General features: G+C 44.1%; 1 protein-coding gene and 1 long non-coding RNA gene across 7 annotated transcripts in view; one reads left to right on the top strand and one right to left on the bottom strand.

The window, feature by feature from the left end:
- Window positions 1-24984, bottom strand: part of LOC134285220 (uncharacterized) — a 250024-nt gene that overhangs the window by 180176 nt on the left and 44864 nt on the right. The gene's annotated exons all lie outside the window — the stretch shown is intronic.
- LOC109412957 (irregular chiasm C-roughest protein) overlaps window positions 1-24984 on the top strand; it is a 581003-nt gene that overhangs the window by 520449 nt on the left and 35570 nt on the right. For all 6 annotated transcript variants that reach the window (XM_029861871.2, XM_062845619.1, XM_062845615.1 and 3 more), the window contains 3 exons: window positions 6452-7015; window positions 23959-24124; window positions 24190-24341. In XM_029861871.2, the coding sequence (XP_029717731.2) occupies window positions 6692-7015; window positions 23959-24124; window positions 24190-24341 (642 nt within the window). In that variant the 5' untranslated portion in view covers window positions 6452-6691. The remainder of the gene's footprint in view (window positions 1-6451; window positions 7016-23958; window positions 24125-24189; window positions 24342-24984) is intronic.

Genomic DNA, 24984 nt, shown 5'->3' with positions numbered 1-24984 from the left:
TTCGATGTTTACGGTCAAATGTCGCCTCACTGCATAGCATGACATAACATAGCATAGTCTTCATAGCATAAACACTATACTATGCCACGCCATGCTATGCTAAGCTGCAACATACGACCGTAAACATCGAATTGATCCGTAACCGTGTGTGCTCGATAACTATGTATCCACGGTAAATGGACCAATTCCTGATGGAATTCCTGGAGGAAATGCTGGTGGTATTCCTAGAGGGATCCCTTGAACCAATTCCTGGAGAAATCTCTGGAGGAATCCTTGGAGGAATATCTGGAGGAGAAATTTCTGGAAACCCTGGATGAATATCCGGAGAAATCCCTGGAAAAACTCATGGAGGATTTACTGAAGAAATTCTTGAAAACATTTCAAAAAGGAATCCCTGGAAGATTTTCTGGATCAATTCCATGATCAATTCTTGGGGTGATTCCTGGAGGTATTCTTGGTGGCAATCCTGGAAGAAATGCCTGGATGAAATCCAGAATTCCTGAGGTAAATTTTGCAGGATTTCCTGGGGTAATTCCTGGTAGAATTCTCAAAGGTATTCCTGGAAGAGTCCCAGAATTAAATCCTGAAGGAATGCCTGGATGAATCCCTGGAGGAATCCCTATACAAATCCCTGGAGATATTTCTAAAAGAACTCTTGGAGGAATTCCAAGAGCAATCCCTAGAGGAACTCCTGAAGGAATGCCTGGAGGAGCTCCTGAAGGAATTCCAGTAGACATACCTGAGAGATTTTCTGGAGAAATCTCTAGAGAAATTCCTTGAGCTATCTTCCAAGGAACTCCTGGAGGAATCTCTAGAATAATCCTTAGAGGAATTTCTGGAGGATTTTCTTGAAGTATCACTGGTGAAATTTCAAGAAGAATCCCTGGAGGAATTCTGGGACAAATCCCTGAAAGAATTCCTGGAGGAGTTCCTGGATGAACCCCTGGTGGAATCTCTAAAGGAATTGCTTGAGGTATATATAGCGGAATACCTGAAGGAATTTCTAGAGGAATCTCTGGCGGACTTTATAGAGGAATTCCTGGACGAATCCCTGTAGCAATTTTTAGATGAATCCCTGAAGGAATTCATAGAGGAATCCTGGAACAACTCCTGAAGGAATTAAAAAAAAACGACTCACACATGAAAAATAATCGGGTGTATTTGCATAAAAAAATCAAACAAACAAAAGAGACAGAAATGTTTATGTAAATACCTTTCATGAAAAATTTTGCAATTACAGTCTCCTATTTAATAAAAAAATCTTGCCTAGAGGGCATATTTCATTAGCACCAAGGGGACGATACCCCGACAAGTTTGGGAAGCACTGGTTTAGATCCTCAATATTGTTGTAATAATTTTCTTACAAAGGTAAGGATAATGCGTTTGCGGCTCAGTGACACCCCTACTGATGGAACCCGATCTCCCATCCTTTCCCACTAACAGATGCCTTTACCCAAGATGATTGTAGAGGTGCAGAGGTATTTTCGGTATTTGATAGCAACATTCAGTCGCAATTCGCACCAGTTTAAATCCAGCACGTAGAATCAACCATTGGCATTGACTTGTTATGTACGTCCAGTTAGTCTACGGTTTGTTTTCGTTCGATTTCTTTTCATCCTGTTTCTGACACAACACACCCCTTTAAATTATGAATATTTTCCATTGAATTCAACCAACACAGTAAGCAAATTATGCATGAAACAAATATACTTCGCCCAATTAAAGCTTGACATTTAAACCGCACTTGATGCGATATGAAACGCCATCCAATTGACCTTTACGCCAAGAGCCTTCTCCAGTTTAGCTGTCACACCACCATGCTCATCTAGAACCCAGTCAGTATTCGTTTTTTCCCGAGAATGTGTGGGACGCTCCCCCAAAGAAAGTTTCCAACGGTGAGCTCGGGGTATGTAACAAGAAGAAAAAAAAATAAATTGCCACGTATCTACACCTAAATAGATAAGCAAGCCTCACATCGCCACGATGAATGGTAGGACCCGGCGAATAAATGGAATGGCTTTCAAGTGTTTTGTTTTTGCCTCACTTTGCGTAATTGCTCGGGGCCATGGGAGGGCAAACTGAATGGAAAAGTTGTATTTTTACTTCTGTTTCGTGTAATTGACGGTTTTCCATCAACGCCCTTGAGAGTGGGGAGGCAAAGCTCTGGATTTGGTATAGCATGTCGGTACATGAATGATGTGACCTTGCGATCCGAGGGGAATTAGCTTTCGTTGTTGTTGGGATTGAGCGGTTTTATGCTGTGTAATATATTTGAATTTGAAAACGTGTGAATTATATGCATAAAACCTTATTCTTTCAACTCGAGAAATTGTTATGCTTCAAAAGAAAAGTAAACTATGTTGTTGAATGTAGTCCAATATCGATCAATGTTCACTGTTCAGCATGTATTGGAATGTCGGAATCATCTCTTCTTTCTCCCGGCGTGATACTCCAATTGAGGAACGAAGCCTGTTTCAGCTTTAGCACTGGCACAGAGAAACACAGAGTTTCGAGTGGAAGCATTCCTTGCCACCTGACCATCTCGCCATTCATGTATGGAGTAGTATGATGATACTTTTTTCCCAGGGAAGTCAAGGCTGACAACGACATTGATTAAATAAAAATAAAACACATTGTTCGAATCAATTAAGGAACTCGTTAATTTTTTTTCAGACCTCAGGTAAGCCAGATGAATTTACATGAGTTATTAAGTGCCCATTCTATCGATGATTATTCAAAGCTGGCCCCTTTCATTGAGCGATAATTCCAGCAGAAAAGATGATAATGGTGCCCACTGCTGTGATTATGGACCCAACGGCTGACCAAACTTTCGCTATCTTATCACTTGCGCATAAAATATTCCGCATTTTGGTTAGACGCTTTACGTTTTCGGGACGAAACCGATGAAGAAATTGCGCTCAAGTACGGCGCTTGCACTGCCGGAGCGTGCTGCGAAGGCTCCCGGTCCAATAATGTAATACCTCATCGTAAAGTGTCTACTTTCGAAATCGTAAATAAGTCCTAACGAGCCGATTGGGACCCATAAAGGCAGCCCTTCTGAATTATTATTATTTTTATTATCGTCATCATCGTCGACTTGAGCGAGCTGGTTTTGTTGACGCGTTCATTTCCGGCGAGGGAATTTCCTTATGCATGAGAAATGACGTCTCCGGAGATTATTGTTTGCCTGAAAGAAAGGTTTGTTTTTTTTTCTTGTTGATCAGATTAATAGTTGTTTGCATTACGCCTAGTGAACCCTCATTTTCTTGGTTAACATTATTTAAATAATGATGGAAACGAACCTGTGCTATTGGGTAACAGACTATTTTGTCATCAGAAAAATTACATAATTCAATGGCCAAGATCTCAAATTTAAAAATTTTTGAAGAAGATCATATTTGGTTAAACAATCATTTAACCCTAAAAGAGATACCTGGGGTCCATTGGACCCCAGGCGCCTTTCAGAGCTCGTCTTTGATGGAACACACTCAGCGAGGTGACGAAACTAAGGCCATGAAGGAATCCCTTTTAGGGTTAAAGATGCTAAATCCAAATAAGACAAAGAATACAGAGAAGACAGAGAGAACAGAAAAGACAGAGGAGACAGAGCAGACAGAGCAGACAGAGCAGACAGAGAAGACAGAGAAGACAGAGAAGACAGAGAAGACAGAGAAGACAGAGAAGACAGAGAAGACAGAGAAGACAGAGAAGACAGAGAAGACAGAGAAGACAGAGAAGACAGAGAAGACAGAGAAGACAGAGAAGACAGAGAAGACAGAGAAGACAGAGAAGACAGAGAAGACAGAGAAGACAGAGAAGACAGAGAAGACAGAGAAGACAGAGAAGACAGAGAAGACAGAGAAGACAGAGAAGACAGAGAAGACAGAGAAGACAAAGAAGACAGAGAAGACAGAGAAGACAGAGAAGACAGAGAAGACAGAGAAGACAGAGAAGACAGAGAAGACAGAGAAGACAAAGAATACAGAGAAGACAGAGAAGACAGAGAAGACAGAGAAAACAGAGAAAACAGAGAAGACAGAGAAGACAGAGAAGACAGAGAAGACAGAGAAGACAGAGAAGACAGAGAAGACAGAGAAGACAGAGAAGACAGAGAAGACAGAGAAGACAGAGAAGACAGGGAAGACAGGGAAGACAGGGAAGACAGGGAAGACAGGGAAGACAGGGAAGACAGAGAAGACAGAGAAGACAGAGAAGACAGAGAAGACAGAGAAGACAGAGAAGACAGAGAAGACAGAGAAGACAGAGAAGACAGAGAAGACAGAGAAGACAGAGAAGACAGAGAAGACAGAGAAGACAGAGAAGACAGAGAAGACAGAGAAGACAGAGAAGTCAGAGAAGACAGAGAAGACAGAGAAGACAGAGAAGACAGAGTAGACAGAGAAGACAGAGAAGACAGAGAAGACAGAGAAGACAGAGAAGACAGAGAAGACAGAGAAGACAGAGAAGACAGAGAAGACAGAGAAGACAGACAAGACAGAGAAGACAGAGAAGACAGAGAAGACAGAGAAGACAGAGAAGACAGAGAAGACAGAGAAGACAGAGAAGACAGAGAAGACAGAGAAGACAGAGAAGACAGAGAAGACAGAGAAGACAGAGAAGACAGAGAAGACAGAGAAGACAGAGAGAACAGAGAAGACAGAGAAGACAGAGAAGACAGAGAAGACAGAGAAGACAGAGAAGACAGAGAAGACAGAGAAGACAGAGAAGACAGAGAAGACAGAGAAAACAGAGAAGACAGAGAAGACAGAGAAGACAGAGAAGACAGAGAAGACAGAGAAGACAGAGAAGACAGAGAAGACAGAGAAGACAGAGAAGACAGAGAAGACAGAGAAGACAGAGAAGACAGAGAAGACAGAGAAGACAGAGAAGCCAGAGAAGACAGAGAAGACAGAGAAAACAGGAAAGACGGAGAAGACAGAGAAGGCAGAGAAGATAGAAATGACAGAAAAGACAGAAAAGACAGAGAAGACAGAGAAGACAGAGAAGATTTGTTAAGACAGAGAAGACAGAGAAGGCAGAGAAGACAGAGAATTCAAAGAAGACAGAAAATACAGAGAAGACAGAGAAGACAGAAAAGACAGAGAACGTGTTTTGAAGAAAAACTACGCAACGAGAAGTATCGATGTTTCCGAACTGTGCAGTTTTAGTTTGTGATCAGAATAAAAATCAAGAAATTTCCAACTTTGCCATGCCATATTTTACTAGATAAACCAATTAAAAAGAAAGCAGCCCTTAACATCACGTGAATTCACATCCATTCCAATCCAATATGTTTAATTAATTTACTTGCTTACCCAACTTCATTGCGTTTCTTGAAATTTGTAACGTTTACGTTATCCACCCAAGCAATATACCAAACGAAGAAACAAGGAAGTGATTCCGAGCAGCCATCACTTAGCTCTCCCGCGCTAGCCAACCGCCTGCCTTCCGGCTATATCTAATGCCCTTGATTGTGGATTTACGTCTAACCGCGTACAAATCCGACAACTGGACCGAAATTAATTTCAAATGTTTATCCGCAGCAAACGACCCGGCCCACTTCTATTTAATTAGAAATTTTTTCTCGGAAAATAGCATTTCCATTTTGCGAGTGGCAACCCTCGTCGGTCGTCGGCTTGTTTCGTCGGCTTTGTTTGTGGGGCCTTTGCATTTTTTGGGCGCACGAAACTGGACACACTCTGTCTCTCGGATCGGATGGAATCTAGACCAAGACAACCGACGAGTCGCTGCCCTAGTAAGGAAAAAGCTCCTCCGCAACAAGAGGAAAAAGGCGCTATCAACCGGCGGCGGTGGCGGAAGAGGTGGAAGACCATTGCCGTGGCTCGAGGAGGAAGAGATGTTTTTAATTGAAGGATCGCGCTCTGTTTACTTAATCCTTTCGCATGAACGCGTGCCGCCGCCGTGTTGCCCCACCACCGATGACGGTTTTCTTGTAGAATTTAATAAATTCGACACGGTAATATGCTCCACTTGCATCGCTTTTGTCGGATAAAGAGACGGCAATGGGTTTATCTTGCTTTTTGCTGCAAAGTTAAGCAATGAGCAGCCTGAAAGTACTTGGTTGTGCGGATTAGGCTATTTCTAAGATTTTGCTCAAGAGGGATCAAAGAAGGAGGGTAGTATCTTGTGGAGAAAGGTTGTTGGAGTGAAATTTGCAATTTAAAGCATTTCATTTGAATGTATCAACGCAAGACACGATTCTTGAGCTGAGAACTCTATGAAGGGCCTAGGATCGATAATATTTCATTTACATATTCGAAGTGACATCAGAAAAGCGTTCGCAATGGATTTCAAGTGAAGTCCAATCCTTGTTAGATCTCATTTCAGCAAAAGACTAATTTAAAATGAGTTTATTGCCATTTATTTACTCTTAAATGCTAAATTTATGTTCTTATTACATGGTTCCCTCTTCAATTTCTTATCCTTTCAGAAAACGGACATTCTCTTCGAAACAACGAGACTAAATGGCAATATAAAATCCCTACGAAATCCATCATGTTTGCCGTCAGAAGAACAACACAATTCATGTTAAAACTCAGAATAAGTAAAACGCACACACTCCATTGGTCAATGCCACTAACAACGTAAACGAGCCAACGGTTAGACTTGTAACAAATGGTCCATTACCTAACCAAATACGACCCAATCCTTTGTGTGTAACGTGAGCCAAATGAAAGAGCTAAGCCTAATCAGTTCGGAAAACTGTCGTTCGGAGAAAAAAACGTCCCGCTGCCAGCAACGGTGGAGCAAGCGTAGGCGGCGGCGACGACGACGGAAGTGCTTCCTGCTGTCAATTTATTGTACCGTGCCGTATCGTTTCTTCTATCTGTTCCTGCTGCTGCGAATAGGAGTGGACGGTGCCAAAAGTCCTCACAATAAAACTGTGGAAAAACTTCCGCAGTATTTTGCCATGGAGCCTCAGGATCAGACGGCCGTCGTGGGGTCACGAGTCACCCTACCCTGCCGGGTGGTAAACAAATCTGGACAGCTACAGGTGAGACTGAATTTCCATCAACCACAGCACCGTTGTTGCTGACCTTTAAAACTTCGCGTTACAATATAGGAACACTCACTGTCTTTTTATATTTCCGGGTTGTTGTTGTTGCTCGAAAATGCGAAAAAAAAAACTTACAAAAACGTTTAGGCCCAAGTTAGTGAAACTGTATTACACTGGAACCTCAATTAAGGTACAATCCATTAGGTGAAATCTATTTAGGTAACGTTAACTTAACAGAATTTCATTGTGTTAACGGGTTAACGGGAAAAAAGTAGCAAGTGGAGTTAACATGCCCTATCCAAGCAATGTGTTCTATAATGGAGGTGAGGGGATCATTTCGTGTATTACACAGCGGTGTATATGTGTTAGTGCACTGAATTTGGGTTCACATAGCAACCCACCGCATTTAAACACAGCTGACGTCATACGGTTTGTTTTGGAATTAGTGCGAGGACAGCTACACCCTTAAAAACATCAACTCATACAACACAAGATTTCTAAAAATCAATAATGGCGTTAAACATTCATGAAATTACTTCTAATTAAATTTCAGCTTCATCTTGTGCCTAAACACTGTTTTGTTCTGTTGAAACTTTAGATATTATTTGAAATATGATGTCACATCTATTTTGTCGAACAATAAATTATATACAACTATGTGTCAATTCTCTTGAGCGTGTTGCCCTACCGTGGTTTCTAAGGGCGACCTTACCGTTGTTGTGCAAACGATAACACGCCAATGGAAAAACGGGAGACACTACAAAGAGTTAGTGAAAAATCTTCATGAGGTAATTCTACAGGTAAATTACTTATTTAATACTGATAACGTTTCGCTTATTGTAGGCAGATGCAACAATTCACTTCAACACGACTTATTCAAGGCAGCTTGTGTACAGTGATGCGTAAGAATAGCTAAAAATGCTAACGAAAAGTAAGTCAATGCGACGGATATCCAGTATGGTGGATATCATGGTGGATATTCTGGAATTTGGTTATTATGGTTCTTCAGGCCCCATAAAGAAAGAAAGAATCAGCTCACAAGGAGAGCCTTTCGCTTGTAGATATATTTCTACATGTATAATTTCCATTTATTGATTTAGTAAATGTGCATAACATTTTCAATGTAAACCAATTGTTGTTTGTTTCCTCTCGCCGATGAGCCGGTATGACGTCACTAACCTTCCCCTTCGAAGTTGTTTACATAAACAATCTACTAACACAAGCTTACAGGAACTTCCTCCACACCTTCTATATATCACATTGCTATCCAAGAGTGTAGATGAGGGGGTAGGACTATTCAATGTTTCCTGAAAACTGGAGCATAAGTCATCGAATCTATACGAATAACTTGTGTGTATGAATGAAAGTCATGCTTGCGCAGTCTCATGAAACTATGTGTTATCAAGTAATGAGTTCAATGTATGTTCAAGAATCTCCAGGAGCTCCCTTATAACTCCCGAAAATACCTCCAAGAGCCCCCGAAAACGCCCTTGAAGTCGCCTGAAATACCTAAGAATCCCCTTCCCCTACTAAAATTCCTTTCAAAGCCCACTGAAAACCCGCATTACCCACCTTCAAATCTTCTTGCCACTCGCCCTTCTCAAAATTCTTCGCAACCTTAAAATCCATTGAGGTAATAATTTGAATCCATGAAGGTAAAAATTCTATTTCGGCAGTCCTGTTCATTACCAAAATAGATGTTTGGGATAGACAAATCCTATTTTAATGCATGTCATTTCAATGTATTTTCCATGCATGTATAATATTCTATGCACCATTTTATCAATAAGGTACAGATACGGGTGGCGCAGATAAAAATTGCGAACCACTAGTTGTCTTTTTTGTTCTACCGCTGATCTAATGCAACTCAATTAGTGACGTCACTAATTGAGTTGCATAGGATCGGCGGTAGAACAAAAGAGACAACTAGCGATTCGCAATGTTTATCTGCGCCACCTGTATCTGTACCTCATTGCCATTTTATGCCCTGCATAAAAAGAGGGAGAACCAATATTGTGCATAAGAAAATGCATAGTGACGGTAACTGTGATGGTATCGGTAGCCAAAGGACATTTATAGAGGAGAACAAAGGGGGGTTTCAGAGGAGCTCTAGGGGGTTTCAGGGGTACCAAGAGATAGGTGTTTTGAAGGGGTCACAGGGGCTTTCAGTGGGTACCGGGAGGTCTCAGAAGACTTGTTAAAGGTCTCAGATGCGTTTCAGAGCGTCTCAGGGGTTCCAGGAGGCTCAAGAGCGTCTCAAGGAAGCTTCAATGCACATCAGAGACGTTTAAGATGCCTCGGTGGTTCCACGAGGACTCAGAGTCGCTTCAAAGCATCTCAGGGGGTTCCAGGGGAGTTCCAGAGAGTGCCAGGGACGTTTCCAGTGATATAAGGGATTCTCCGGACGTTTCAAGGGGTCCCAAGGAGTTTCAGGAAAGTTTTATGAGATCTCAGAGGCGGTTCAAGGGGGTCCCATCAAGGGGTAGTCGCTTGAAACATTGTGCCAGGATGTGCCAAGAACACAGTAATACATGGCGTGCGATACACCGAGGCACACCAAGACACAGTTTAGCACTTAACTTTGAATGACAAATCTAGGCAACCATGTGCAAATGGTCCTGCAAAATCCAAACAAACTGCTAATAGGGCACTGCACTGTTTTGATTTTGTATGGGATTTTGACGTTTCGTGGCCTTGTTGTTTACAAAATTTCTGTAAGAGTGAAAGAGAAGGAGATAATTTCATGCACTGCCCTATTGCCTTGGTAGTTCCCAAATGAGAACAAAAAACCAACTATGGACTTCTGCTTGAATTTATGCTGGTTTGCTTGCTCTCAGCGAGGCCCGTAGCGACGCCGCTCAAACGTCAAATTTGAGAGTAGGCAGGCCAGCATAAATTCATGCAGAAGTCCATAGACAGTCTGCATGGGCACCGCTGTGACAATGAGGTATAGTTACAGGTGGCGCAGATTAACATTGCGTGCTACTAGTTGCCTCTTTTGTTCTTCCGCTGATCTTATGCAACTCAAATAGTGACGTTAGTATTGAGTTGCATAAGATCAGAAGTAGAACAAAAGAGACAACTAGTAGCACGCAATGTTAATCTGCGCCACCTGTAACTGTATCTCATTGCCGCTGTGGCACACTTCGTTTTTTTTGGCACACTAATAAAGTTGGCACAAGCAAAGGTATGCTGAGCGACTAGCCCCTTGGGTCCCATGGGATTTCAGGGACGTTTCAGGAAATGTCATGAGCGTTTCAGGGGCATTTCATGGGGCCCCAGGCAGTGGGACAACGAGCCCTCAGAGACGCTTCAAATGAAGAAATGACAAAGCCACACCGAAAATGTTCAAGAGGTTTCAGGGGCGTTCCGGGAAGTCTTCGGGGCAATTTAGGGAGTCTCAGGGGAATTTTAGGGGGTCCCACGATTCGAGCAGGAACGAATAACCGACACCTAACTGCAGCATACCAAAGACAGGTATCATAGCAAGACAAGGTATTGGTCGGTTATTCAGTTACTGAAAATAACTGATTTTGGTATTTTGTAGGTTTTGATAAAATATCTCAACGAGTTATTTGTTTGGAGTTGAGGACTGTTTGAGGTATTATTCAATTGGGTTTTCCCCATACAAACTATAAATGCATTTTAAAATTTTTTTATTTAGGTATATATTGCCATACCTGATGTCATTATTCACGACAAAATATACACCATATACCCAACCCAATACCATATACAAATGCACTGCAGTTATTAATTTAGGTATTTTACCTCTTACGCGGGGCTTCTTAATACCTCATTCAGGTGGTAGGTATTCGGATTTCCATACCTGCGTTTAGTATTCTTCAGCTATTTTCTCCTGTTCGGAGAGGGTTGAGGGGTATATTAAGGTTTCTGCAGCGTTTCAGATGGTTTCAGTGGTATTTCAGGGGGTCTACGGGGGCTTTACCAAGGGTACTTGGAGGTATCAAGGGTGTTTCACGGGCCTTCAGGGGGTTTCAGGCACGTTTCAGGGGGTATCACACTCAGAAGAAAATAACCGACTTCGGTATTGTTTTACTGACATCTCATCAAAGTTTGTTTTACAGGAACAATTTGATAAAATAGCAACTTTTGCCGAGCTTCGTTAGAGTTTGACAGTTTAACGATTACATTTCACTGAAAATTGGTATTCTTTTACAGAATTTCGGTGAAAACCCATTACCGAACGCTCAGCAGTTGAGATTTCGGTAAAATTTACTGAACGCAACTAGCTGTGTAGCTAAAGGTTTCAAGAACGTTGCTGGGGGTTTTAGGGGCTACCCACAGGTATTAAAGGCGTTTTAGGAAGTAACCAGCTGGTCTCAGTAGTGTATAATACGATCACAGGGTCATCTAAGGGTGTTCTAGTGGACTTCAGGGGGTCTCATGGGCGCTTCAGGGGTGTTTCAGGTGGTCTCAAAGAATTTTAAATGGATCCCAGGGGGTTTCAGCGTGTTCCAGCAGTCTGAGGGACATTCCAGGTGGTCTCAGGGGCGTTCCACACTGGAGTAACAAAGTCCATTTCATGGCCAAAAAGTTTTAACACGTTTTTATGGTGTACTAGATATGTGTCAGTAGGGCAGTTCAGACTTTAAACATGTCAAAAATCCAAAGCTCACATATGTTCATTACAATCCTTGGTGCAAAACTAGAGTCCTGTCAAATTTTCAGCCATTTTGGTGGTGATTTAATGGTGGCCCAGATTTTGCTTCTTGGGATAGGTTTATATGGGAATTACTATGAAGAATTTAAAAAAAAGGTTCTTCGCGCTGTAGAGCATTAACACATGGATGAAGTCATAGCGTCAAAGCTGAATTCATTGTGTCAGCTGTAAATTGTGAATTTAGATATTGAGGATACATTTTGGGATATAAATAGCCATTATAATCCACGTAAAGACCAAAAACGATTTCTTATAACCTCGCTAAGGCCAACGTTCACTGTGGTGCATAATTGATCGGAAAAACGCCAGTTTTCATACTAAATGGCCAAGTTTGGGATGCTGTAACTTTGGTTTGCGTTGATGGATTAAGCACAATTTTTGACATGGAACTACTAATATGCTGAATTTTACGTATACGAAGTACAAAAAGTTTTCGTTCACAGGTTTGGGCGTTGCAAGGCGTTCAAAATGTGCAAAAATAATCGGACATTATGACAAATATTTGCCATTGAAGTCCGACCAAGAGTCCGACATCGATCTTAGGTTGCTATGATTCAGGCTGCGTTGGTCATTTGTTGAACTTGTTTGGCCAAATATTTGTCACCTCTAATGGGACCTTAAGGGTTGAAGCCCCAGGTTCCAGTCTTGCAAGTTAACGAAGAAAGTGTTGATCTAGGCGAAAAAATGGAGCTGAATTTGAATATGTGAGCTGTGTTTTTTTTTTCAAAATCAAAGAAAACAAGCTCAGGAAAACACCAATGAATTCTAAGGAGTTAAGGCTTCAAAGTCTCTCAGATGAGTTTCACAGAGTTTTCAGGAAAATTTCAGCGGTGTTTCAAATCGTTTTAAGGCGTTTCAAGAGGTTATAGAACGACTTCATGAAGCATCATGAGCTCTCTTGTGAGCTTCACGTGAATTTCAAGAAATTTCAATGCGTTTGAGGGATTTATTTTAAATTTATTTTTATTCACGAAATGCAACTTGATGCTAATTCCTCACAACAGTTTCAGGGAGTTTCACAGGCTTCACAGGCACTGTCAAGCGTGTTAAACGGGAGTGTATCATTGCGCTTGCCTCACAAAATACGAATTCATGCAATAGGGCTCTGCACTGTTTTGAATTTGTATGAGATTTTGACGTTTTTTGCCCTTGTTGTTTACAAAATTTCTGTAAGAGTGAAAGAGAAGGAGATAATTTCATGCAGTGCCCTATAGCAGGCAAAAAAGTATTTCAATTAACCTTCCAGCACACTCTTTGGCGAGCGTTCGTGTGAGACAGTCGCAACTTTTCGTTCGTCCGGTTTGTCTCCAGATATTCCCAGTTCGGTAGCTAATTTCCAAAGCGCTAGTTTTCCGAGTGATCAAGTGTTTAAGTGGTTATCCCTAGTGGGACGAGTGCGGTTGGCTAGGCCACTATTTTTGCCGCAAAAGTTCAGTTAGTTTGAGAAAATTTCACGTTTTTATTGTATCACGTGGCGGATTGACCGATTATCGAGCACAGCAGTGCAGCACCCCCCGCATACCACGCCGCTCGCGCGGCCGTGATCGGGTTCTTCCAGTGAGTACCCAAGCTCATCGTCGTCGACAGCAGCAGCCCACCGAGAGAAGAGCAGAGAGCGTGACGGGCGCTCAGCAGCAGCTCGCCTCTTCCCAGTGCGGGCGATCCGATCGCTGTCGTCGTCGAGCCTGTGGCTATACAGAGTGCACAAAGATAAGTACATAAAGTTACCCTTCGTTGTTCCCCCTCTCCACTGACTCTTTGATTAGATTTAATTTGGTATATAAGCATTTTTTTCTCACTTTTCCTGTAGCGTTATTTTTGTCCCTTGTTTTTCGATTATTCCTTGTCCCCGTGATAGTGTTAATTTTTGAGTGCCCCGTGGTGGTAGTTAGCTACCACAATGGGCGATGATGAAGATGGCGGGGGTACGTCGTACCGCATTAACGAAGCTACATTATTGGCATCGGATTGCTCGAGCCAACATGGCGATGTAAATGCTAATCCCTTTGTCTCCCTTCACCCTGACGCTTCTGCAATGGACACCAACAGTAAATCTGTTTCGACGTCCCCCCGCCTCAAGGCCTACCCTCCCGACTTTGGCGGGCCATATGTTGTTTTCTTCCGACCCAAAGGCAAACGTTTGAAGACCGTTCAAATCAGCAAGGATCTGACTAAGCGGTATTCTTCCGTTGTCTCCATTGACATGGTCGGTACAGGAAAGCTTCGGGTTTCGGTTGGTGACCGAAAGCAGGCTAATGAGATTGTGGCCTATGAGCTCTTCACACTTGAATATTTCGTTTACATTCCAAGCCATCAGGTCGAGATCTCGGGGAAGGTCGCCGAGGGATCTTTGACCTGCGAAACGATCATGCAAGGCTGTGGTCGCTTCAAGAACCCTTCTCTTCCTCCTGTCCAGATACTGGACTGCCGGCAACTGCATTCGGTCTGCCAGGAGGGCGAGAAAAAGGTTTACACACCATCGGATGAGTTTTGTGTGACCTTCTCCGGATCAGCATTACCAGACCTGCTGGTGATTAGCAAACTTCGGCTACCTGTGCGGCTGTATGTACCAAAGGTTATGAACTGCACCAATTGCAAGCAGCTGGGCCACACTGCCCAGTACTGCGGCAACAAACCTCGCTGTGCAACATGCGGGGAGAGACATGTGGACGGTGTGTGTAAAACGCCTCCCAAGTGTGTTTATTGTGGCAGTGACCGTCCACATGATCTCAATGTCTGCCCGAAGTACATACAGCAAAAACAACATCAAAAACGGTCGTTGCAGCAGCGTTCAAGGCGAAGCTACGCCGAGATGCTGAAGAAAGCTGCTCCGGTCGTTGAATCACGCAACATCTACTCGTCTTTGTCTCTCGATGATCAGGGCTCTGACTCTGAGGTTGGAGACGGGGTTCCCTTTGTTTTCAAAGGTGAAACGAGGAAACGGATGAGGCTCCAGAGACCAACCAAAAAACCTCGGAATCTGCCTAGCAGTGACCCCCAACCCACCGTGACAAATTCTAGGAGTGTTAAGAAAGGCACCAAACGTTCACCTCCTGGATTCAAAATCCAAGATGAACGGGACTTTCCTTCGCTCCCAGGAACATCAAAAATCCCCGATGTTCCAATTTTTTCGACTTCTCAGCCAGAGGGACAGCATTCAGAGAACCAGGAACAACCCCTTAGTGCTCCGATGTTTACGCTGTCTGGCATCGTAGACATCATTCTGAACTTCTTCAATGCTCCCGACTCAGTGAAGAACATTATTAAAGGACTTCTTCCTTGTGTGTCCCCTCTTTTGAAGCAGCTGGCTTCTAAAATGCCTCTTCTTGCGACAATCGTATCTTTCGATGGCTAATTTAACCACCGAGGTCGAAGATATGATTTCTGTGCTACACTGGAACTGTCGTAGTATTGTACCGAAATTAGACGTTTTTAAATTTTTACTTAGCAATTTACAATGCGATGTTTTTGCGCTCTCCGAAACATGGCTAACACCTGATGTGACCCTACCTTTTACCGATTTCAATATCATCCGCCTTGATCGATCCGACTCGTATGGAGGGGTGCTTTTAGGGATCAAAAAGCAGCACTCATTTTATAGAGTCGATATACACCCGATGACAGGCATTGAAGCCGTCGCATGTGCAGTGACTATCCGGGGGAGAAGCCTAAGTTTCGCCTCCATTTATCTTCCACCGAGAACTGCGATATCTCGCAGAGATCTCGCTCACATCTGCTCGGTTATGCCTGAGCCACGGCTGCTGATGGGAGATTTTAACTCCCATGGTACAGGCTGGGGGGAACTGTACGATGATAGCCGTTCATCTTTGATATATGACCTCTGCGACGACTTCAACATGACAATTTTGAACACTGGGGAAGTTACGCGAGTGGCACCTCCAGCTAAAGATGGCAGTCCTAGAGACAGCCGATTAGACCTCTCAATCTGTTCGAGCTCACTATCGCTGGAGTGCACATGGAGGGTTATCCAGGATCCCCATGGTAGTGATCATCTGCCGATCGTTGTTTCTATTTCCAATGGCCCACAGCAGCCTCCATCTATTGACATCACCTATGACCTAACGAAACACATTGACTGGGGGAAGTACGCGGAAGCAATCATCGACGGAGTGCAATCTGTAGAAGTCCTTCCACCGCGGGAAGAGTATCAGTTTCTCTCAGAACTGATCATCGGTAGCGCGCTTCAGGCACAACGTCGGCCAGTACCAGGTCCGTCGGTTCGTAGGAAACCCCCCAATCCATGGTGGGACAGTGAGTGTACAGAAATATATCGCGAGAAATCCGCGGCGTTTAAAGAGTTTCGTAAACGCGGTACGGTCGAAAACTTTGAGCGGTACGCTTCCCTTGAACGCAAGTTTAAGAACTTGATCAAGGCGAAGAAAAGCGGTTATTGGCGTCGCTTCGTCGAGGGCTTGTCGCGCGAGACTTCGATGAAAACTCTTTGGAACGTCGGGAGAAGAATGCGTAACGCGTCGTCGGTTAACGAGGATAGGGAAAGCTCTCCCCGGTGGATTCTCAAGTTCGCAAAAAAAGTTTGTCCAGATTCCGTACCCGTGGAGCGAATAATTCGTAACGTTTCCGAAGATAGGGATGACATGGATAGACCGTTTTCGATGGTGGAATTCTCACTTGCTCTCCTTTCATGTAACAATTCTGCTCCAGGGATGGATCGCATCAAGTTCAACTTGCTTAAAAACCTCCCCGACGTCGCTAAGAGGCGCTTGTTGAACTTGTTCAATCAGTTCCTGGGTAACAACATCGTTCCGGATGATTGGAGGCAAGTGAGAGTGATAGCTATTCAAAAACCAGGGAAGCCCGCGTCGGATCATAACTCGTACCGTCCAATCGCGATGTTGTCTTGCCTACGGAAGTTGTTGGAGAAGATGATTTTCTTTCGACTGGACAAATGGGTTGAATCGAAGGGCATGTTGTCAGATACACAATTTGGTTTCCGCAGAGGCAAAGGAACGAACGACTGTCTTGCGTTACTTTCTTCAGAAATTCAGCTTGCCTTTACTCAAAAACAGCAAATGGGCTCAGTGTTTTTGGATATTAAGGGGGCTTTTGATTCAGTTTGTGTCGATGTTCTTTCCGACAAACTCCACGAAAGTGGCCTTTCACCAATTTTAAACAACTTTTTGTATAATTTGCTGTTTGAGAAGCAGATGAGATTTGCTCATGGTGACTTGACAGTTTCACGAATTAGTTACATGGGTCTCCCCCAGAGTTCATGTCTAAGCCCCCTTCTTTACAATTTTTATGTCAGAGACATAGATGATTGTCTCATGGAAAATTGCACGTTAAGACAGCTTGCGGATGACTGTGTTGTTTCTGTGACGGGATCAATAGCAGTTGATCTGCAAGGACCATTACAGGATACTTTGGACAATTTGTCCACTTGGGCTCTCAAGCTGGGTATCGAGTTCTCTCCGGAGAAAACTGAGATGGTTGTCTTTTCTAAAAAACATAAACCGGCTAAGTTTCCGCTCGTTCTGATGGGTAAGACAATCACTCATAGCATGTCTTCTCAATATCTTGGTCTCTGATTCGACTCTAAATGCACCTGGGGGAAGCACATTGTGTATCTGATACAAAAATGCCAAAAGCGAATCAATTTTATGCGAACTATTACCGGAACATGGTGGGGAGCACACCCGGAAGATCTGATCAGGCTGTACCAAACAACCATTCTGTCGGTTTTAGAATACGGTAGCTTCTGTTTTCAATCCGCGGCGAAAACACACTTACTGAAGATTCAACGGGTTCAGTACCGTTGCCTTCGGATCGCGTTAGGTTGCATGAACTCGACTCACACTATGAGTTTAGAGGTACTCGCTGGTGTACAGCCTCTGACAGACCGCTTTGCGGAGTTATCGTTCCGGTTCCTCATCCGATGCGAGGTTGTGAATCCATTGGTCATTGAAAACTTCGAAAAGCTGCTTGCACAGAACCCTCAAACTCGTTTTATGAGTGTGTACTACTGGTACATGACGTTGGAGGTAAGCCCATCTCCGGTTAACACCAATCGTGATAACTTCTCAGACTTCGACAGTTCCTCTGTGGATTTTGATCTGTCCATGAAGGATGAGATCACCGGAATACCAGAATCTTTTCGTTCCGTGTGTATTCCACAAATTTTTGCAAGTAAGTTCGGGCATGTTAGCGGGGACAGACAGTTCTTCACAGATGGTTCGAAAACCGATGATTCGATTGGTTTCGGTGTCTACAACGAATTTCATAGCGCCACCTTCATGCTTCAAAAGCCAAGCTCGGTATACATTGCTGAGCTAGCGGCTATATACTACACCTTAGAGTACATTCGCACTCTCCCACCTGAGCACTACTTCATTTTTACCGACAGTCTAAGTTCTCTGGAGTCTGTTCGGTCAATGAAACTGATGAAGCACTCAGCGTACTTCCTGAATGGAATTCGCCAAGTCTTGAGTGCTTTGTTCAAACGCTCATACACCATCACCATAGCTTGGGTCCCTTCACATTGCTCAATTCCGGGCAATGAGAAAGCGGACTCTCTGGCTAAGGTGGGCGCTAGCGAAGGCGATATTTACGGGCGTCAAATTGCCTTCGACGAATTTTTTGCATTAGCCCGTCAGGAGACCTTGATCAGCTGGCAACACAAATGGAGAGATGGAGAGATGGGTAGATGGTTGCACTCCATCATTCCGCAGGTATCGAAGAAGCCATGGTTCAAAGGGTTGGATTTAGGCCGCGATTTCATTCGTGTAATGTGTCGGCTGATGTCCAACCACTATTTGTTAAACGCACATACCTTCCGTATTGGGCTCTCGGAAAGCAATCTCTGTGTCTGCGGCGTGGCTTACCAGGATATCGAACATGTCGTGTGGGGATGCGATGAGCATCGTGAAGTCAGATCTGAGCTGTATGAAACTCTCCGGGTCCGAGGAAAACAACAAAAACCCGTTAGAGAAGTGTTGGCAGGCCTTGATTTGGAGTACATGGATCTTATTTACCAGTTTTTGAAACGTGTTGATGTCAGAATTTGATCTCGTACGTTCCTTGTTTTCGTTGCCCGAAATTTGGTTTTGTTGTTCGCTCCCTGTCTTTCGTTGCCCCCCTTTCCGTTTGTCCTCTTCTTGTCGTTGTCTTCCGATAAAGCCCTTTCTGTTTAGTCCCGTTACAGATCAGGACAGTCGGTCCCATCAAGGTTTTTAGTATAAGATAGCAAGAAATTTAGTATAAGTCCCTTAATTCCCTCCTTTCCAACTTTATATATTTGTTATCCCTAACCTCGAAACAGCCGCGAGTACTTCGGCTCCCAAAACTAACCTAGTATTAAGTCAGTATAAATTTAAAAAAACAACGTGTAAAATCAACATAAAAAAATGTAAAGATGATTTCGGCTCTGTTATGCCCAAGTGGCGCCCGAGCCTTCCAAATAAACGAATAAGTAAAAAAAAAAAACCTTCCAGCACTCCCGGGGTTGGCCATCCCCACCAGCACCACGCTCAAGGTGAGTACGAAAAGCGAGATTTTGTCAACGTGTTGTACAAAATACAACAGCGCGATCGCTCGAGGGTTAACAAAGAGGCCATTACACTGTTTGTACATACATACATACATTTATTTGTTCAACATCATTAAGACAAGACATAATCAACAATAGTACGCCACAATACTCGGTTTGCAACATGCCCTGCCCAACGTATCCTTCCGGCTTTGGCCACCTTCTGGATGCTGGGTTCGCCGTAAAGTGCAGCGAGCTCGTGGTTCTCCTGCACACCGCCGATGATCGTTCTTAGCACGCGTCGCTCGAAAACTCAGAGTGCTTGTAGATCCTCCTCTAGCATGGTCCATGTCTCGTGCCCGTAGAGGATCACCGGTCTTATTAGCGTTTTGTACATGGTGCATTTGGTGCGTGGGTGAATCTTTTTCGACCGCAGTTTCTTCTGGAGCCCGTAGTAGGCCCGACTTCCGCTGATGATGCGCCTCCGAATTTCACGGCTCACGTTGTTGTCAGCCGTCAGTAAGGATCCGAGGTAGACGAATTCCTCCACCACCTCGAAAGTATCCCCGTCTATCGTAACATTACTACCCAGACGGATCCGGTCGTGTTCGGTTCCGCCTACCAGCATGTTTGTTTTAGCCGCATTCACCACCAGTCCGACCTTTGCTGCTTCGCGTTTCAGGCGGGTGTACAGTTCTGCCACCGTTCCAAATGTTCTAGCGATAATGTCCATGTCGTCCGCAAAGCACACAAATTGACCAGATTTTGTGAAAATCGTTCCCCGGCTGTTGAGCCCGGCTCGTCGCATCACACCTTCCAGAGCGATGTTGAAGAGTAGGCATGAGAGTCCATCACCTTGTCGCAGTCCCCGGCGAGATTCGAATGAACTAGATAGTTCACCCGAAACCCTTACGCAGTTTTGCACACCGTCCATCGTTGCTTTAATCAGTCTAGTCAGCTTCCCAGGAAAGCCGTTCTCGTCCATGATTCTCCATAGCTCTGCGCGGTCGATACTATCGTATGCCGTTTTGAAGTCGATGAACAGGTGGTGCGTTGGGACCTGGTTATTCACGGCATTTCTGGAGGATTTGCCGTACGGTAAAGATCTGGTCCGTTGTCGACCGGCCGTCGATGAAGCCGGCTTGATAACTTCCCACGAACTCATTTGTTTTAGGTGACAGACGACGGAAGATGATCTGGGATACCACTTTGTAGGCAGCATTCAAAATAGTGATCGCCCTGAAGTTCTCACATTCCAAATGGTCGCCTTTCTTGTGAATGGGGCAGATTACCCCTTCCTTCCACTCCTCCGGTAGCTGTTCGGTTTCCCAGATCCTAACTATCAGCCGATGCAGACAGGTGGCCAACTTTCCTGGGCCCATCTTGATGAGTTCAGCTGCGATACCATCCTTACCAGCTGCTTTGTTGGTTTTGAGCTGATGAATGGCATCCTTAACTTCCCTCAGCGTGGGAGTTGGTTCATTTCCGTCCTCCGCTGCACTGGCGTCGTCGTTCCTTCCATTGCCGTGGGCTCCCGTGCCTACGTTCTCCACGCCGTTCAGGTGCTGATCGAAGTGCTGCTTCCACCTTTCGATCACCTCACGTCCGTCCGTCAAGAGGCCTCCGTCTTTATCCCTGCATATTTCGGCTCGCGGCACGAAGCCGTTGCGGGATGCGTTGAGTTTCTGATAGAACTTCCGTGTTTCTTGGGAACGGCACAGCAGTTCCATTTCTTCACACTCCGCTTCTTCCAGGCGGCGCTTTTTCTCCCGAAAGAAGCGGGTCTGCTGTTTCCGCTTCTGTTTGTAACGTTCCACGTTTTGTCGAGTCCCTTGCTGCAGCATTACCGCCCTCGCTGCGTTCTTCTCCTCCAAAACCGTTCTGCACTCTTCGTCGAACCATTCGTTCCGTCGAATCCGTTCCACGTACCCAATGGTGCTCTCGGCTGCGTCGTTGATGGCTGCTTTCACTGTACTCCAGCAGTCCTCTAGAGGGGCCTCATCGAGCTCGCCCTCGTCTGGCAACGCGGCTTCGAGATTCTGCGCGTATGCTGAGACGACGACATCCGGTTGCTTCAGTCGCTCTAGGTTGTACCGTGGTGGTCGCCGGTACCGTACATTGTTGATGACGGAGAGTTTTGGGCGCAGTTTGACCATCACCAGATAGGGGCTGTCCATAAACCACGTGGTCATGAGGGGGGGGGGGGGGGGGGGTTCGGCCAATGACCATTTTGTATGGACGAAAAAAAAAATTGTATGGACAAATGACCACGGGGGGGGGTTGAAAAGTCCCAAAAAAAATGACCACGTGGTTTATGGACAGCCCCATAGTGGTCGGAGTCGATGTTGGCGCCACGATAGGTCCTGACGTCGATAATGTCGGAGAAGTGCCGTCCGTCAATCAGAACGTGGTCGATTTGAGATTCCGTTTGCTGTGGTGATCTCCAGGTGTAACGATAAGGAAGGCTGTGTTGGAAAAAGGTGTTACGTATGGCCATATTTTTGGAGGCGGCGAAATCAATGAGTCGTAGGCCGTTTTCGTTCGTTTGCTGGTGGGCGCTGTTTGTCGTCATGCCAAATATTTGCCATTGAAGTCCGACATTCATCCAAGGTTGCTATGATTCACGTTGTGTTGGTCATTTGTTGGGCTTGTTTGGGCAAATATTTGTCATCATAGCAAACAGTCTAATGGCACTTAAACTGTGGAAGTGCTAAAAGAACAATTATTTGAAGTGAGGCATGCCAAGCTGCAGTGGCAACGAAGAGCCAAGAAGAAGAGGAAGAAGAAGAAGCCTAGTTCCAGGTGTTTCAATGCGTTTCATAAGCTTCAAGAAGGCTTTCAGGGGACTCCATAGGCTCTCAAGTAAGCTTACAGAAGTTTCAGGCGGTTTTCTACTGAAGGTTTATTAAGAGATGAACCAGCCTCGGGCGCAAACCTCTCTAATAAAGACACCTAGCGTGGTTCAAAAAATAGTTTTTTCTCCACACCGCTTATTAGATTCGTAACCATATTTTAAGCCTTTTCGGAAAAATTGAGCTGATTTGGTTGAAAATTGAGAATGCACAAGCCCTTCAAAGTTTGTATGGGAATTACTATGGGAAAACGACATTTTTAATTCAATTGACCGTAGCATTTCCCCAAGTGGCCTAAGGTGTTAGTTGACCCTTGGTACTCCTAGGCTACTCTATCAGTTACAACTTTACCGAAGACCACATTCAAATCGGCCGCCGTTTTTCATATCAATTCCCATACAAACTCTGAAGGGCTTGTGCACACTCAATTTTCAACCAATATAGCTCAATTTTTGAAAGAAGGCATAGAATCCGGTTATGAATCGAAAAATGTTTGAACCACCTTACTAACCATGCACCTTATCTAACCTTAAAGGGGGTTTGGCCAAATATTTGTCATATCTAATGGGACCTTCACCCAACCACTGACGCTTTAATCAAGGGAGCGTGAATGCAAAAAAAAATCACGATGAAAATAAACTGTTGATAGTGTTTGTAGGTTAGCTCTCAGGAATCTCCATAGCATCCTTAAAAATATGGCAATTGAAGAACAAAATAAGCTTGACATTCATCTGATAGAGTGATACATTTTCAATTCATTAGTTTCTTTAATTGATTCTTCTGCAAATATTGGCTTTGATTCCTCACCACACTACAATTGATTTCTGTCACCTACATAGCTGCCAAGAAAATTTTCTTTCCGGAACTCAAGCAAGCCAGAACACAAATCTGTCGATTTATCACAATCAACCCTCAGTCGACATCCTGCAAATCAGTCGGAACATTATCACCCCGAGTAGGCCGGAACCCAGTGGAACACCATTTACGAGTTCAATTAGTCGCTTGGTTGTCCTACGTCAGGGCAGGAATCGTACAGTTAGTAGTGGTAGTAGTAGTGGGAGGATGTCAGTCAGTGGACTTCTTGTCATACCGGGGCCTATACACAACACAGCCCGTACACAGAGCGGGCAGTGTATATTCTCGGAACGAATTCCATCTGAAATTATAACCCTGTGTCACAGCCTCTCAGACATCATATATTCATGATCTATATGCTTATGAATAATTGATGAGCTGTGTGTCTCCTAGTCTACACCATGACCCCACCATACAGTTCCCCGATGACCAGTACGCACCATAGAGTTCGCAGAAGAAACGCCTTCCTGTCCACCCGGGCTACCGATAAAGGATTGAGCTTTGGAGCAGGGGTTCCCAAACTGATCAGGAGAGATACTAATTGTCTACAACGCTTTTGCAAGAAGGAAGAAGTTCAGAGACACATTGTATCATTATGTGATAGTTTCATTGATATTTTAGGAGGTCTTGAATTTAACACTACGTGTTCTTAGCCGTATGTTTGAGGACACCTGACATTTCCCTATATGGGATTGTATACACATGAATGGATTATTAATCGCATCTGTTAGCTTCTCAACAGACAGCACCTATCGTCTCGAGAAAGACAGCGACCGTTGTCAGCCAACAGATACGAGCGCTCCATTCTAGGCTCGACGATGATGACGGTAATGAAGATGTAAACGTGTAATAAAGAGAGACGATCAATCAAATTCCTGGAGTTTTCTCCTGTTAGGCCGCATCCATTTCTCCTACTCGGAGGAGATGTGTGCCTATTTGTGTTAAGCTAAAAGATGGCATGTTAAAGGTTATCGTTACGGCGGCAGCAACAACGACAGCGACAAACATCTACCGTGCGTAATGATTTATCTCTGCTTTGTTTCAGTGGACGAAGGATGACTTCGGACTGGGGACGCACCGGAATTTGAGCGGATTCGAGCGTTACTCGATGGTGGGAAGCGACGAGGAGGGGGACTTTTCCTTGGACGTTTTTCCGGTTATGCTAGACGACGATGCCAAGTATCAGTGCCAGGTTGGACCAGGCAAATTAGGTAAGTTGCTGGGCCGGAATTTTGGCAGAGATTGGATAAAATTTGTTTTGTTCTCACCTGGACAGGTACACCTGGAATTAGATCACGCTTTGCAACGCTGATGGTGCTGGTTCCACCCGAGCCACCGAAAATTGTACAAGGTGACTTTATGGTCACCACCGAGGATCGGGAGATTGAGTTGGAGTGTGTTTCAGTAGGAGGAAGACCAGCGGCGGAGGTAAGGATGAACTCTAACGAATTTCATATTCGATCAATTTCGGTTTGACGATTGAAACATGATAGAGTGAAGTGGAATCATCTCCGAGTTTCTATTTTGTTCACTTTGCGCTGTACTCATACAATTTCGGATCAAGTGGAATATTTTTTTGTCATGCGGTGAGATACGTACTATATTCAGTCGTGTAAAAAAAATCTACAGGCTTGAAATCGACAGAATTATAGTGGAAATTTGGTTCGGCACGGCCACGAAGAGATAGGGGGCCAAAGTTCAAAAAGAAATGGTCACGTAACTTATGGGCAGCTAGGTCAAAGGTCGGTTAGGTCAAAGAAGTTCGCCAAACTATATTAAACCATGTCGAGCTCAAGTCTCTTGTTGAAATATGATGACAATTGGGTTTTTAAATTAAGAAAAATGTATCGATTTTATACAAAAGAGCACCTTTTTCTGAGCCACTATGATTTTTTTTAAGTTTTAGAACTTTATTTTGGTACCTAAAATCAATTTCAAAGAGATTTTTTGAAATCACCTTTTGATAGCTGGGTAACTGTTTGACAGCTCCACCCAGTACAAAATGCGACGAGGGGTGATTCGACAAATCGCTCCTATACAAACTTCAAATTGATTTTTAAATAGGTTCCCG

The sequence above is a fragment of the Aedes albopictus genome, chromosome 1 (assembly GCF_035046485.1).
Source record: "Aedes albopictus strain Foshan chromosome 1, AalbF5, whole genome shotgun sequence".
Classification (NCBI taxonomy): domain Eukaryota; kingdom Metazoa; phylum Arthropoda; class Insecta; order Diptera; family Culicidae; genus Aedes; species Aedes albopictus.
Note: the sequence above shows the minus strand (reverse complement) of the source record. Positions and strands in the feature narration are given on the sequence as shown.